At 38.0% G+C, this 13,353-nt stretch overlaps 1 protein-coding gene across 2 annotated transcripts in view; it reads left to right on the top strand.

Annotated features, from left to right (window-relative positions):
* Positions 1–13,353, top strand: part of CYB5R4 (cytochrome b5 reductase 4) — a 142,554-nt gene that overhangs the window by 112,509 nt on the left and 16,692 nt on the right. For both annotated transcript variants that reach the window (XM_072142027.1, XM_072142026.1), the window contains 3 exons: positions 964–1,116; positions 2,162–2,312; positions 11,615–11,701. In XM_072142027.1, coding sequence (XP_071998128.1) covers positions 964–1,116; positions 2,162–2,312; positions 11,615–11,701 — 391 coding nt within the window. The remainder of the gene's footprint in view (positions 1–963; positions 1,117–2,161; positions 2,313–11,614; positions 11,702–13,353) is intronic.

Here is a 13,353-nt window from a genome sequence, read left to right as displayed (position 1 = left end):
CTGCCTGGTCCTGCCCATAACGTTGCCTTTTTTTACAAGAATGCCGATGTGCTGGAGGATAACAAAAGCAAGGTCATCCCCTGATACATGTTACAAGAAAGTATGTTTAGGACATCTACCATCAGTAAATCTGATGTGCTGTAAGAAAGATATTTCTTGAGATTTAATACATGAATGTCCAATGCAAAACATAAAAATAGTCAGATAAAAATAGAAAACTGATTACAAAGAAATATACATTCAATACCAAATGAAATAAAAAGAATAGAAATTAATAACCTTTACTGCTGAGATTGAAGATTTATCTGGCCGTGAGGTTTGGCAGAGGAAATTTGATATGGATCCCCAAAGACTGAGCATTTGCGTAGCCGGATAATTTATCCTTCATGGGTTTTTCTACAACCCTCTGGCTTGTGACGTCACTGAGAGAGTGATGTACACATGTACATTTTGCAAGTGGCTTGTTATTATGACTGATAACTCTCCACAGAAATTTTTTACAATGGTAAAACTGCCTCTAATAAACTGGATACCTCATTCTCTATCGCCCCAAACCAAACTTGGGCTGTTATACCTAAAATCGAGGTTGTTAAGTGATTTAGTTGAGTTCCTAGGGCGGTACATTCAAAAAATTTGCGTATTGCCAGCTTTTCAGAACAATGCCCTCACTCCGATTCTATTGAATTGAATTTATCTACTTTTTGTCCTTATATGTGCCCTCTGCTGATAACGTTGTACAGAATTTGTGAAACAATTTACATAAAATATGGATTTTATTATAATATATGAATAAATAAGGGGAAACAGATCTAGTATAACCAGTCATTTATTCTTTTGTATCTCTGCCCATTTTGGCTTAAGGAGTTCAGGGTTTGGTGTATAGTGTGATTTGGTTTCCTTAGCCTTCTAGCTACTGTTTAAAACAAAACACATTTCTACAATTAATATATTTATTTGTTTCAGGTATTGATGTTGTAAAGCCATATACACCAGTTTCCCAGGACTTATTAATAGATTACATAGAGTCAGACCACAGTAAGAAGAAATATATTTACATGATGATTAAGGTCTACACAAATGGAAGTTTTACTCCTCACATTGATACATTAGAAATAGGTGAGTTTTTTTAAGCTGTGTATAAAATTTGTATTTGTAATATTTAGGAGAATTTTTGTATCTCTAGGTGTAGAGGACGCCCCTTGTACTGGCCACCGGCCGAGGTATAGAGTGATTTTTGTAAGATCTCTATACTGCCCATTGAGGTATTTGTAATGAGGTGCTGACTTTTCCTTACTTAATCCATCATCATGGCCCAACTACTGAAACAGTCTGCCCTTTCTTCATTATATCATTATAACAACTTAAGTGTCTTTAATTTTAACCATAGTTTTTTCTTGATATATTTGATAAAGTATTATTGTTACTTCATGATTTTGTATTTGTTTGATTTATATTAGAAGTGCATTCTGTTTTCATTTTGTTTTTCTATGTATGAAAGTAGTCGATTTGTAAGACTTTGGCATTCCCTACCTTTCTTTCATTCATTCCGTAATGCAGTTCCATTACATTTATTTATTTCTTTAATACCAGAGGCGGCATCCTAATAGTCAGCTAGCACAGTATGAAAATGGATTTAGTCAGTTAGATGATACAAGAATGAGATATGCTCTTGCTCTGAACTATGTGTGCTAGACTATGTTCATTTAGACAGTTAGCACATTATGGAGAAACATGAGTCAAATAGTCAGTGTTGAAATAGGACACATAATGGTTCTGAGTTAGTGCACTGTATCTAACTACATTAAATAATACACCTCTGATGTACTGCTATGTGTACAGATAGAAGATAAATGCATTAGGTGTAACAGGGGCTATGTGCAATGGAATGTTTAAGAGATGGAAATGCTCTAACATTAATAAAGAAATTGTGTATTCTGCAACATTAAATAGGGTCCTTCGGCTCTGCACAATACACAGGCTAACTGTACATAGTGCAGTTTGCACTGTTCTTCGTAAATGTGCCACGATATTTGGGAAGACTGCCACTCCATGTGGTCTTGTTTTATCTTTCTATTTGTCTTAATGTCATATATGGAGCTGTATGAATCAGTGTTAGCTTTCAATATTATTTTATGTGATTTATGGATTTTCATTTTAATAGGTGACTTTGTATCTATCAGCAGCCCACATGGGTGTTTCAAAATGGCCCAGATTGAAGGTATGGAGGATATTTTCCTGGTTGCAGCTGGCACTGGATTTACACCAATGGTTAAATTGTCACAAAATGTACTTAGCAGTTCTTCCAGTCTCAGGTTTGTATGTAATAATGTAAGAGTACCATCTAAAATATATAAGAAGATGTTCTTTAATGTTGTGAAGCAAATGTCAGTTTTAACAAATAAAATGTAAAAGGCAGCAATCAGGATGCTAAGCACATTCTAGCAGTGGAATGTATTTCATCCTATCCAATCTAACTACCTTTCCAGACCTTACTGTTTCCCCTCGCTCTTGTTAATATAGCTTCCTTTAAAAGCAAAGCATCAGCATAAAGTAACTCAAAAGGAATAGGGACCTAATCAAATTTCTTCTATATGAGGGCCAACCATCAATGAAATTGATGCAAAACGCACAAGAAAAAATGTGACGATGTTTTAACGGCCAAAAACATATTCAAAACTAAAGATACTCTCAGATAAGACAAAACAGTAGATTAAAAACACATTAAAAGAGCATACAATGCTCATTATGGGTGTTCAGTACCTGCGTCCAGGGCTGGGATTTAAAAAAACTTCAAAACAACCCCTGTCTCCAATAATGATACCCCACCCTACAAAATCAGAGCTTAGCAAAACAATCGAGATGCATAGTCTGTTAAGATCAATAGAGGCTTAAGGTTCCCTCACATGCTGTAAGCCGAGATATAAATGGGAATGTACAGGTAAAGAAGAAAGGAATACTAAATGAGTGCAATACGCTATAAGATGTACAGGTAAATCAAAACAATCAGTGCCTTTTGTGATTTTATAGATTTGAGACTTTGTATTATTTGGTAATTGACATGTCACCATCTGGTGAAATTCTTGTTTTTATAATCTGATTTTGCTGCCTGTTATTAATAAAAAGCAATTATAAAAAAAAATTAAAACAATCAATGTATCAATGGCAGGAAGCCCAAAAAAATAGAGGCCAGAAAATGTGTTTTTGTGTATATCAGGGCTCACAAGGTGTAAGACCGTAGCTTCCTAGAATTGTATAAACCGAATCATCAGAGAACAGAAGTAGTCTGTGTGGTATAAAGTTTAATGTTTCAGTTTGAAGAGCTGTGTAAGGTATCATTTTTGTGGGACAAGCTGACATTTTCTTTGATACCATTTTAAGAACTACATGACCTTTTGATTTTAATTTTTTTTAAAAATCTTTTGGGTGGCAAAAATGTGCACATTTGTATGTTTCTTTCTGTCATAGGGTTATCCACATGGGATAATTATTATTAAATACAGTAGGGATGGGCTGCACCTCAATGGGGAGGGGGCTGCTGTTTTAGGGGAAAAAATGGCTAGAAGGTTGGAGGAGTGTTTAAACTGGAGACCTGGGGGGAGGGCAACTACACTTGTGCAGGGCAAATAGACGGTGTACATAGAGAGCTGGGAAGAGCCATAGTCCATGGGGGAGGAAGGGGGGCTGGAATGAGATTGGGGAATAAGGACAAAAGGAATACGGACAGGGAAAACCATATAAAGTGTATGTACACAAATGCCAGAAGCCTCACAAACAAAATGGAGGAACTGGAACTCTTGACGTTGGAGCGGAAATATGATATAGTGGGTATCAGCGAGACATGGCTGGACAGTAGCTATGACTGGGCTGTTACTATAGATGGTTATAGTCTTTTTAGAAAGGATCGTATAAATAAAAAAGGGGGAGGGGTTTGTTTATATGTGAATTCTTGCCTCAAGCCAGTCTTGCGAGATGACATCAGTAACGCAAATGTGGAGTCCCTATGGGTGGAGATAAGAGGAGGGAAAAATAAAAATAAAATATTACTAGGGGTTTGTTATAAGGCTCCAAATATAATGGAGGCAGCAGAGGAAATGCTGATAAGTGAAATGGATGCGGCTTCAAAGCATGGTGAAGTACTTATCATGGGGGACTTCAATTACCCAGATATTGACTGGGGGGCAGAAACCTGCAGGTCCTTCAAAGGTAGCAGGTTCTTGTCAACAACAAAAGACAATTACCTGTCGCAACTAGTCCTGGAGCCAACAAGAGGGGGGGCACTGCTGGACCTTATCCTTACCAACAGACCTGATAGGGTATCAAAACTACAGGTTGGGGGGAACCTGGGGAATAGTGATCATAATATCATTGATTTTGTATTACGCTTTACTAAGCACGTTAGTGAAGGGGCAACCAACACTCTAAACTTCAGGAGAGCAAATTTTCATCAACTAAGGGAAGACCTTAAAGGCATAGACTGGGATAATGCTCTCAAAGACAAAAGCCCCCCCCAAAAATGGGACTTTTTCTCATATATTCTGAAAAAGTCCTGTGAGAAACACATACCTTATGGGAAAAAGCATAAAAGGAACAAGAAAAAGCCTATGTGGCTAACTAGTCTTGTAAGGAAAGCAATAAGCGAGAAAGATAAAGCGTTTAAGGTGCTAAAACGTGAAGGTAGCGATGAGGCATTACAGGATTATAGAGAGAAAAATAAATCCTGTAAAAAGCAGATAAAGGCCGCAAAAATAGAGACTGAAAGAAATATTGCCAGGGAGAGCAAAAATAATCCCAAATTATTTTTCAAGTATATAAATGATAAGAAACTAAAAACAGAGAGTGTGGGTCCCCTTAGAAATAACATGGGGGTCATGGTGGAAGGAGATGAGGAAAGGGCCAATCTACTGAATGTCGCCTTCTCAACTGTCTTTACCCAGGAAAATCCCCTGGTGGAAGACACAATGAGGAATAATGTAAATTCTTTTTATAATGTCAACAGTTTAACCCAGGAAGAGGTACGGCGCCGCCTCGCAACCACTAAGATAGATAAATCACCTGGGCCAGATGGCATACACCCCCGGGTTCTGCATGAATTATGTACGGTGATAGACAGACCGTTATTTTTTATATTTGAAGATTCACTGAGGACTGGTTATGTTCCACAGGAATGGCGCATAGCAAATGTGGTACCAATATACAAAAAAGGATCAAATAGCGATCCTGGAAACTACAGACCCGTAAGTCTAACTGCTGTGGTGGGGAAAATATTTGAGGGGTTTATTAGAGATGCTATCCTGGAGTATCTCACTGTGCACAACCTTATAACCCAGCGTCAGCATGGGTTTATGAGAGATCGGTCCTGTCAGACTAATCTGATTGGTTTCTACGAGGAGGTAAGTTCAAGACTGGATCTGGGGGACGCTGTGGATGTTGTATATCTGGACTTTTCAAAGGCATTTGACATGGTGCCACATAAAAGGTTGGTATATAAAATGAGACTGCTGGGAATAGGAGAAAATCTGTGTACTTGGGTAAGTAATTGGCTTAGTGATAGAAAACAGAGGGTGGTCATTAATGGCACATTCTCAGATTGGGTTGATGTTACCAGTGGAGTGCCACAGGGGTCAGTATTGGGGCCACTTCTTTTTAATATTTTTATTAATGACCTTGTAGTGGGTTTACACAGTCAAGTTTCAATATTTGCAGGTGATACTAAGCTGTGTAAAGTAATAAATACTGAGGTCGATAGTTTAGCATTACAGGGGGATTTGTGGAAGCTTGAGGGATGGGCAGAGAAATGGTTGATGAGGTTTAATGTAGATAAATGTAAAGTTATGCACTTGGGCCATGGAAACAAAAAGTATAATTATGTTCTAAACGGTCAATTACTTGAAGCTGAAAAGGACTTGGGCGTATTGGTGGATGGTAAACTTAATTTTAGTGACCAGAGCCAGGCGGCTGCTGCTAAAGCAAATAAAATAATGGGATGTATCAAGAGAGGAATAGATTCTCATGATAAAGACATAGTTCTGCCCTTATACAAATCCCTGGTCAGACCACACATGGAATATTGTGTACAGTTTTGGGCACCAGTATATAAAAAGGATATAGTAGAGCTGGAACGGGTGCAGAGGAGAGCAACCAGGATTATTAGGGGAATGGGGGGACTAGAATACAATGACAGATTACAAAATTTGGGATTATTCAGTTTAGAAAAAAGACGACTGAGGGGAGACCTCATTACAATGTACAAATACCTGAACGGACAGTACAAGGATCTCTCCAAAGATCTTTTTATACCTAGGCCTGTGACCAGGACAAGGGGGCATCCTCTACGCCTAGAGGAGAGGCGATTCTACCATCACCATAGACAAAGGTTCTTTACTGTAAGAGCAGTGAGACTGTGGAACTCTCTGCCGCAGGAGGTTGTTATGGCGGACTCTATGTACATGTTCAAGAGAGGCCTGGATGACTTTCTGGAGAGAAAAAATATCACGGGTTATGGGGATAAAACATTTATTTAATTCTTGAAGGTTGGACTTGATGGACTTGCGTCTCCTTCCAGCCTTATATATACTATGAAATTTGGATAAATTGTGCACTTTATTTAGCTGCCTTAACATTTATAACCCCTGGGCATCAACCCTCCTTCCTGTCTGTAGCCTCCCTAGACAGTCTAGCATGGACATTCTAATTATGAACTAACCCTGTAGTGACTCTTAGACAGAGTATAGAAGTGAGAGCTGAGCAAGTTCTACTCAATATGTGATATGTGTGACTGGTTTAGTTGGTGGCTCTGGCCAGTAGATATGATATACACAAGAAAAAAGAAGTGTGCTAAAATAGGCCTGAAATTTAGCATTAAATCCATTTAGCTTCCCACAAGTAAATCCACTGAACACTGCACATACATACATAATGTCTATGGTGACTAACCTGGCAGCTTCCATCACATGGAGGAGCAGTGAACATGTAATAAGTGGTATAATTCATTAGTACATGAAGGCTATGTCTGTGCTCTGTGAGCATTTAGGGTTAATAGCTTATCTGTACAGAGCTGATACTGCTGATGACAAGGTGGGGGTAGAGAGCAGCATGAGGAGAAGAGAGACAGATAAAGTTCTGTAGAATCACAGAATGGAATGGAGGAACTAATAGGGGGCACAGGAGATGTTGTACCTCACTATTCTGTGCAGGAGACATCTGCATTCACACTTCCAGTTCAAAAGTCTCCAAGCATCTATTGCATGCTTGTCAGATACCAGAAGTAAATTAACAGCTTATGGTATAATGACGTATATCAGAGGATTAGGTATGCTCAAGCACAGATAACTTAACAGGTTAAAAAAGGAAAAAGTGAACACCCTGTGAAAAAAAGGGATGTTAATTTAATGGTAGGTAACTGGAAAGATTAAACCTTATAGAAACCTATAAAGAGCAGGTCCTCATACTGAACACTCCATGGATGTGAGCCTTGCCAATGTCGTCCACTACCCAAAGATCTTATCAGTTGCTGTATGTGGCTTAAGGGGTTATTCCCATTTGGGCATTTACATTTCATTTAATTCATTTGCCATATGTAAACATTTATTCAATTGGATGTTAATAAAAAAATGTTCCTGTGTGAAGATAATTTCTCATAAATGTAGCCATGTTGTCCCTTAGAAACGAGATGGCTTCCTCAGATACGACTACCTCACATTTTGGCAGTGGTGGCCAGACATGCGCTATTGAGTCCTGCCTGACTTCCTGGATTCAATGATCATTACCACAGGACGGTTGGGGGACATGCAGTAACTCCCGAACATTTCATATACAAAAACAATTTGTTTCTTTGTGCAATCACTGCAGCAGAGGTGGCCGTATCCAAGGAGACAGTCTTGTTTCTAAGAGACAACATGACTACATTTATGAGAAATTATCTTCACACAGGAACATTTTTTTTTAATAACATCCAATTACAGAAATGTTTACATATGGCAGATTAATGAAACTGAATGTGAGTGCCCAGACAAAAATACCCCTTTAAGGTCAGCTTGTCGTTTCAGTATCGAACACATCTAGCTACCATTTGTGAGTGATCAGAGATGTGTACATAAAGTCGTAAATCGCTACGAAGAATATCCCAGTTGTGTCTCAAGATCTGGTTGATATTCATCTACTGATTATGGAATGCTGTAATAAGACGTGGCTTGTATTCATCATAACTGTTTTTTGGTGTGAGAAGTCTGATTAACCCCTTATCACCGACACTAGTTTTCAGCTCAATGACCAGACTCGATTTTTCAAATCTGCCCTGTCTCACGATAATTGGTTATAACTTCGGAACGCTTTAACATATCCGGGTGATTTTGAGAATGTTTTCTCGTGACACATTGTACTTCATGTTAGTTATAAAATTTAAGTGATAAGTTTTGCGTTTCGTTCTGAAAAAAAGTGAAAATTTGGCAAAAGTTTGTAAAAATTCTTCATTTTCCAAGTTTGAAATGTTCTGGTTTCCAGACAGGAAGTAAAACTACCCAAAAAGTTTGATAATTAACATTTACAGAATATCTGCTTTATGTTGGGATGATATTTTATGCTTCCGGTCATTTTTCTAGGATGTTATGAGGCGCAGAACTTTAGGTGCGATTTTTCTTATTTTCATGAAAATTGCCATAACTCACATTTTGAGGGACAACTCGGCTTTCAAGTGACTTTGAGAGGCCTAAATAATAGTAAAACCTCATAAATTACCCCACTATAGAAACTTCACCCCTCAACGTATGTAAAACAACTTCTATTAAGTCCATTAACCCTTTAAGTGTTTCACATGGGTTAAAAAATATGGACCTGCGATTTAGAAACTATGGAATTTTTTTGGAAATACATTCATTTAGGCCAAAACTGACATTTTCAGAATAAATTAAATGATGAAACGCACTGCAACGCTTGATGCCCAATTCCTCCCGAGTGTACTGATACCACATATGTGGTGGTGACTGCTGTACGGGCGCACGGCCGAGTATAGAATGAATGGAGGCGCCGTCCACAGCAGATTTGTATTGTCACATTGTACGACCTATAAATTTTTATTTTTTTTGGTAATGCGATCATATGAGGGCTTATTTTTTATGGGATGAGATACAATGTATAAATAATTTATTTTGGGAGTCTAAAGCTTATTCATGAGATTTTATTAACTATTTCAAGGGGGACACAAACAAAATCATCAATTTTTATTTTGGATTGTGAGCATTTCCCCCCCCCCCCCCCCGCTCACCGTAACGTAAAAATAATATTTTATCTTTATTCTCTGGTTCACTACGATTGCGGTGATACCTCATTTATATAGTTTTTCTTATTTTGCTAAATTTTCCTGAGCAAAACCAATATTGGAGAAAATCGCATTGTTTTTACTATTGACAACTTTTCAGGGCCATAACTTCTGTATTTTTCTGTTGTCAGATCTGGTTGAGGGCTTATTTTTTGCGAAAACAGTTGTTCTTTTCAGTCGTATCATATTAGGTACCGTAACTTTTTTTGATCACTTTTTAGAACATTTTTTGTGATGGTGTTTGATGAAAAATTGTATATTATGGGAAGTTTTTCGAGTTTTTTTTTTACGTAGTTCACCGAGCGGGTTCAATATTGATTTAGATTTATTGTACAGATTAATACGGACGCGGTGATACCAAATATGTACGTGTTTTGTGTTTTATATACTTTATTTGCATTTTATGTGTTACTGGGGAGATTATGGGACTTTTATTTTATTTATTTATTTAATTATATTATAAAAAGATTTAATTTTTTTTTTTTTACTTTTTTACATTTTCTACTTCTTGGCTTGAATAAGCGATCATCCGATCGCTTATTCAAGCCTTTACACTGCAATACACTTGTATTGCAGTGTATAGTGAAAGTAACTGAGCATGCTGCGCATGCTCAGTTACTTACAGCCGGGTCCTGCCAGGAAGGCAGGACCCGGTGAAAAAAGGAGCCGACAGCCCCGGGTCACTCGTCGGAACCCGGGGCAGCGGCAGGAGGGATCGGATCCCCCGGTAAGCACACCGGGGGGGTCCGATCCACGGGGGACACACTTGCACGCCGCGGTCATGCTTGACCGCGGCGTGCAAGGGGTTAAACACCCGGGATCGGAGTTTTTCCGATCCCGGGTGTTAGTGCCGGGTCTGGGCTGTGATATCACAGCCCGACACCGGCACCAGCGAGACCCGGTGTCCCGAAAACTTCTTCTGATGCGCCGCCGTAGAAAGGCGTCGCATCAGAAGAAGTACCCTTAATGACCGCCGTAAAAACCCGATAGGGCGGTCATTAAGGGGTTAAAGGCCATTGAGATCATCATCTTTAGTTACTCTGAGTCCTGAATCATTCAGTAAAGTCTCTTATATTTTCTGAAATCATACTTATTACTGCAATTTCACTCAATATGTAAATACCAGGATGCTCTCTCTCTCTGATGTTTAGGATAAAAGCTGGAAAAGTGTAAGAGATTATTAGTAGCAGTTTTGTGTAGTGATTTTATCCAGCTCCATCTTGATTTTATATCCAGAAAATCAAACAAAAACTCAAACATATTTGATGTTACATGTATGTGCCATGTGTATAGTGTGTCAAAAAAGTATAACATTCTGTATGCGTGTGCTTGCAAATTTAGAGGATGTCATGTAGTAGAACCAGCCTATTACTTACACTGTATGGACAGCTGCGGGATATACCACTATCTCCTTTCACTAACCTAAAAACAGGTTAATGTCGGACAGGACATAACATGGCCCGATACCTGCTTGTAAAATGTTTGTCAAATATGAAGTAATTTTGATTGTAAAACAACAAAAGGGTCCAACATGAGAGAAATGTTTCAGTTATCCAGAAAAGCCTGATAATTCATATTTAACACCTACCTGTGTAAAGCGATTCCACACCTAATGGGAGCATTTGTTGCCGAAAGCCAGTAGTCCATTGATGGATCAGGTGGGTGGTGTCCTGTACATCGGAGGTAGTTTTAAGACCAGAGGATGTTGAAAGAAGTCAATATATGTACATATTTTTTCATTAAAATTCCCAATTCCCAAATGTTGGAACAATGGGTTTATAAACTGCGAGAAACTGAACCTATTTTTTTACGTTTGAATTGCATGGGAAAATGCTGATTTTGAAGTTCTGTCAGTTTTCTTTTGGGGTCAGAATGGTTTCGTTTTGGGGTCACATAAAACTTACTGTATGTCAGATTCCTAAATAAATTTCTAAAATATAATTCTTCCTACTCTATCTTAAATATTGGGATTTACATATTTTTGACCTACACATTTTTTAATAACTTTTCAACACACAAATTGCGGACAAATTCTAGCCACAATAGAAGTCTATGGCACCCGGTCGTATTGTGGTGAGCATGTGGTGTCACACTGCACCGTGACTGGGTTGGGTGGCTGCTCGGCTTCCGATGGAGTGGGGAGGTGGGAGGAGCTTTTCTCCCTTGTGCTACACTTGAGATCCCTTCTGGGCAAGCACACAGCCTTGGGAATGTGGCATTAGAATGGAATCTATGAGAGTATCAGTAAACAGAGATGTACTTCTAGCAACAGAAAACTAAAAGTCTTATTTTTGCTTCCAGAAAATTGAAACTGATCTTCTTCAACAAAACAGAAGCTGATATCTTATGGAGAGAAGAACTGGAAAAATTGTGTTTATCTGACAGAAGGTATGTTAGCTATTTTATTCCTTTTGGCCTTGTACATTGGTAAATTTGGAGTCTGGTTTTGTCTTGCCAAGTGTTTATATTACTTATCAATTTCCTATATGCTGCTGCCAGTCTTGCACTAAAGGATATGCCAATTTATAGGTTTTGCAATGTGACACTCTACTGGTATTGAGATTTATTTTTTTAACCACTTTACTTTCATGACTTTAACTTTTTTTTTTACATATACAGGTGATTTTGAGATTTTATTTCTTGTGGCACATTGCACTTCACGTTAATTGAGGATTTTAGGTGATATCAGTTTTTTCCATAAATAAACAAAAAACATATTTGGGGAAAATTTAGAAAGATTCTCTATTTTTGAAAATTCTACATTTACTACTTTCCCAAGACATAGTCATAACAACAAAATGATTTGATTACTTACATTTACTGAATGTCTGCTATATGATAGAATGTTTTTTTATGCATCCTCTCATTTTTGTAGAAAGTAATGAGGCTTAGAACTTTAGGTATGATACTTCACATTTTCATAAAAAAAACTCAAAATCGTACTTTTGAAGGACTTGCTCAGCTTTCACGTCACTATACAAGGCCTAAATCATAGTAAAACCCCATAAATTACCACATTATAGAAAATAATGCTGTCATGGAACCAGATCCTGCCGGCGCATCCATGAGCATGGACTGAAAGTTAAAATGCACAGCAAAACATCAGCATTACAGAGTATTAGCTTGAACAAATGATCAGACAGTTGCTTGGTAAGGTCCACTAATGAAAAAAAGTTTTTGAATAAAATTAAAGAGCCACCCTTTACATATATAAAGTAGAAAAATCACAGAACAAAAATACACATTTAGCATAAAAATCTGTACAATAAAGTTGAAGTGTTGTTGGAGCAGCATGGTAAAAAGTTAAAAGACTATTTGTTGGGAATCAAATAACAACAATCTTTATTATAAATTATTTACGGCAATCAAGACACATGATATTAAAAACGTATAAAATATTCCACAAGACACAAAAGAGTGTGGTGGTGGTCCAAAAAGTCAATCAATGTAAATGCATCTCCACTATAATGGCCCAAATGTATATGCCAAATTATCTACAAATTCAAATTACCCACCCGGGCGTGACATGATGAAAAACTACAGGAGAGAGGCTTGACCACCACCACAGCACCCCGACGCACGTTTCGCCGTCGCTTCTTCCTGGGGGTGTGCTGTGGTGTGGTAGGGCCCACATATATATACATAGTGTAGTACAAGCATGTGATCAAATTTAGACCCATGCTTGTACTACACTATGTATATATATGTGGGTCCTACCACACCACAGCACACCCCCAGGAAGAAGCGACGGCGAAACGTGCGTCGGGGTGCTGTGGTGGTGGTCAAGCCTCTCTCCTGTAGTTTTTCATCATGTCACGCCCGGGTGGGTAATTTGAATTTGTAGATAATTTGGCATATACATTTGGGCCATTATAGTGGAGATGCATTTACATTGATTGACTTTTTGGACCACCACCACACTCTTTTGTGTCTTGTGGAATATTTTATACGTTTTTAATATCATGTGTCTTGATTGCTGTAAATAATTTATAATAAAGATTGTTGTTATTTGATTCCCAACAAATAGTCTTTTGTCTGTG

The sequence above is a fragment of the Engystomops pustulosus genome, chromosome 3 (genome assembly GCF_040894005.1).
Source record: "Engystomops pustulosus chromosome 3, aEngPut4.maternal, whole genome shotgun sequence".
NCBI classification, from domain to species: Eukaryota; Metazoa; Chordata; class Amphibia; order Anura; family Leptodactylidae; genus Engystomops; species Engystomops pustulosus.
Note: the sequence above shows the minus strand (reverse complement) of the source record. Positions and strands in the feature narration are given on the sequence as shown.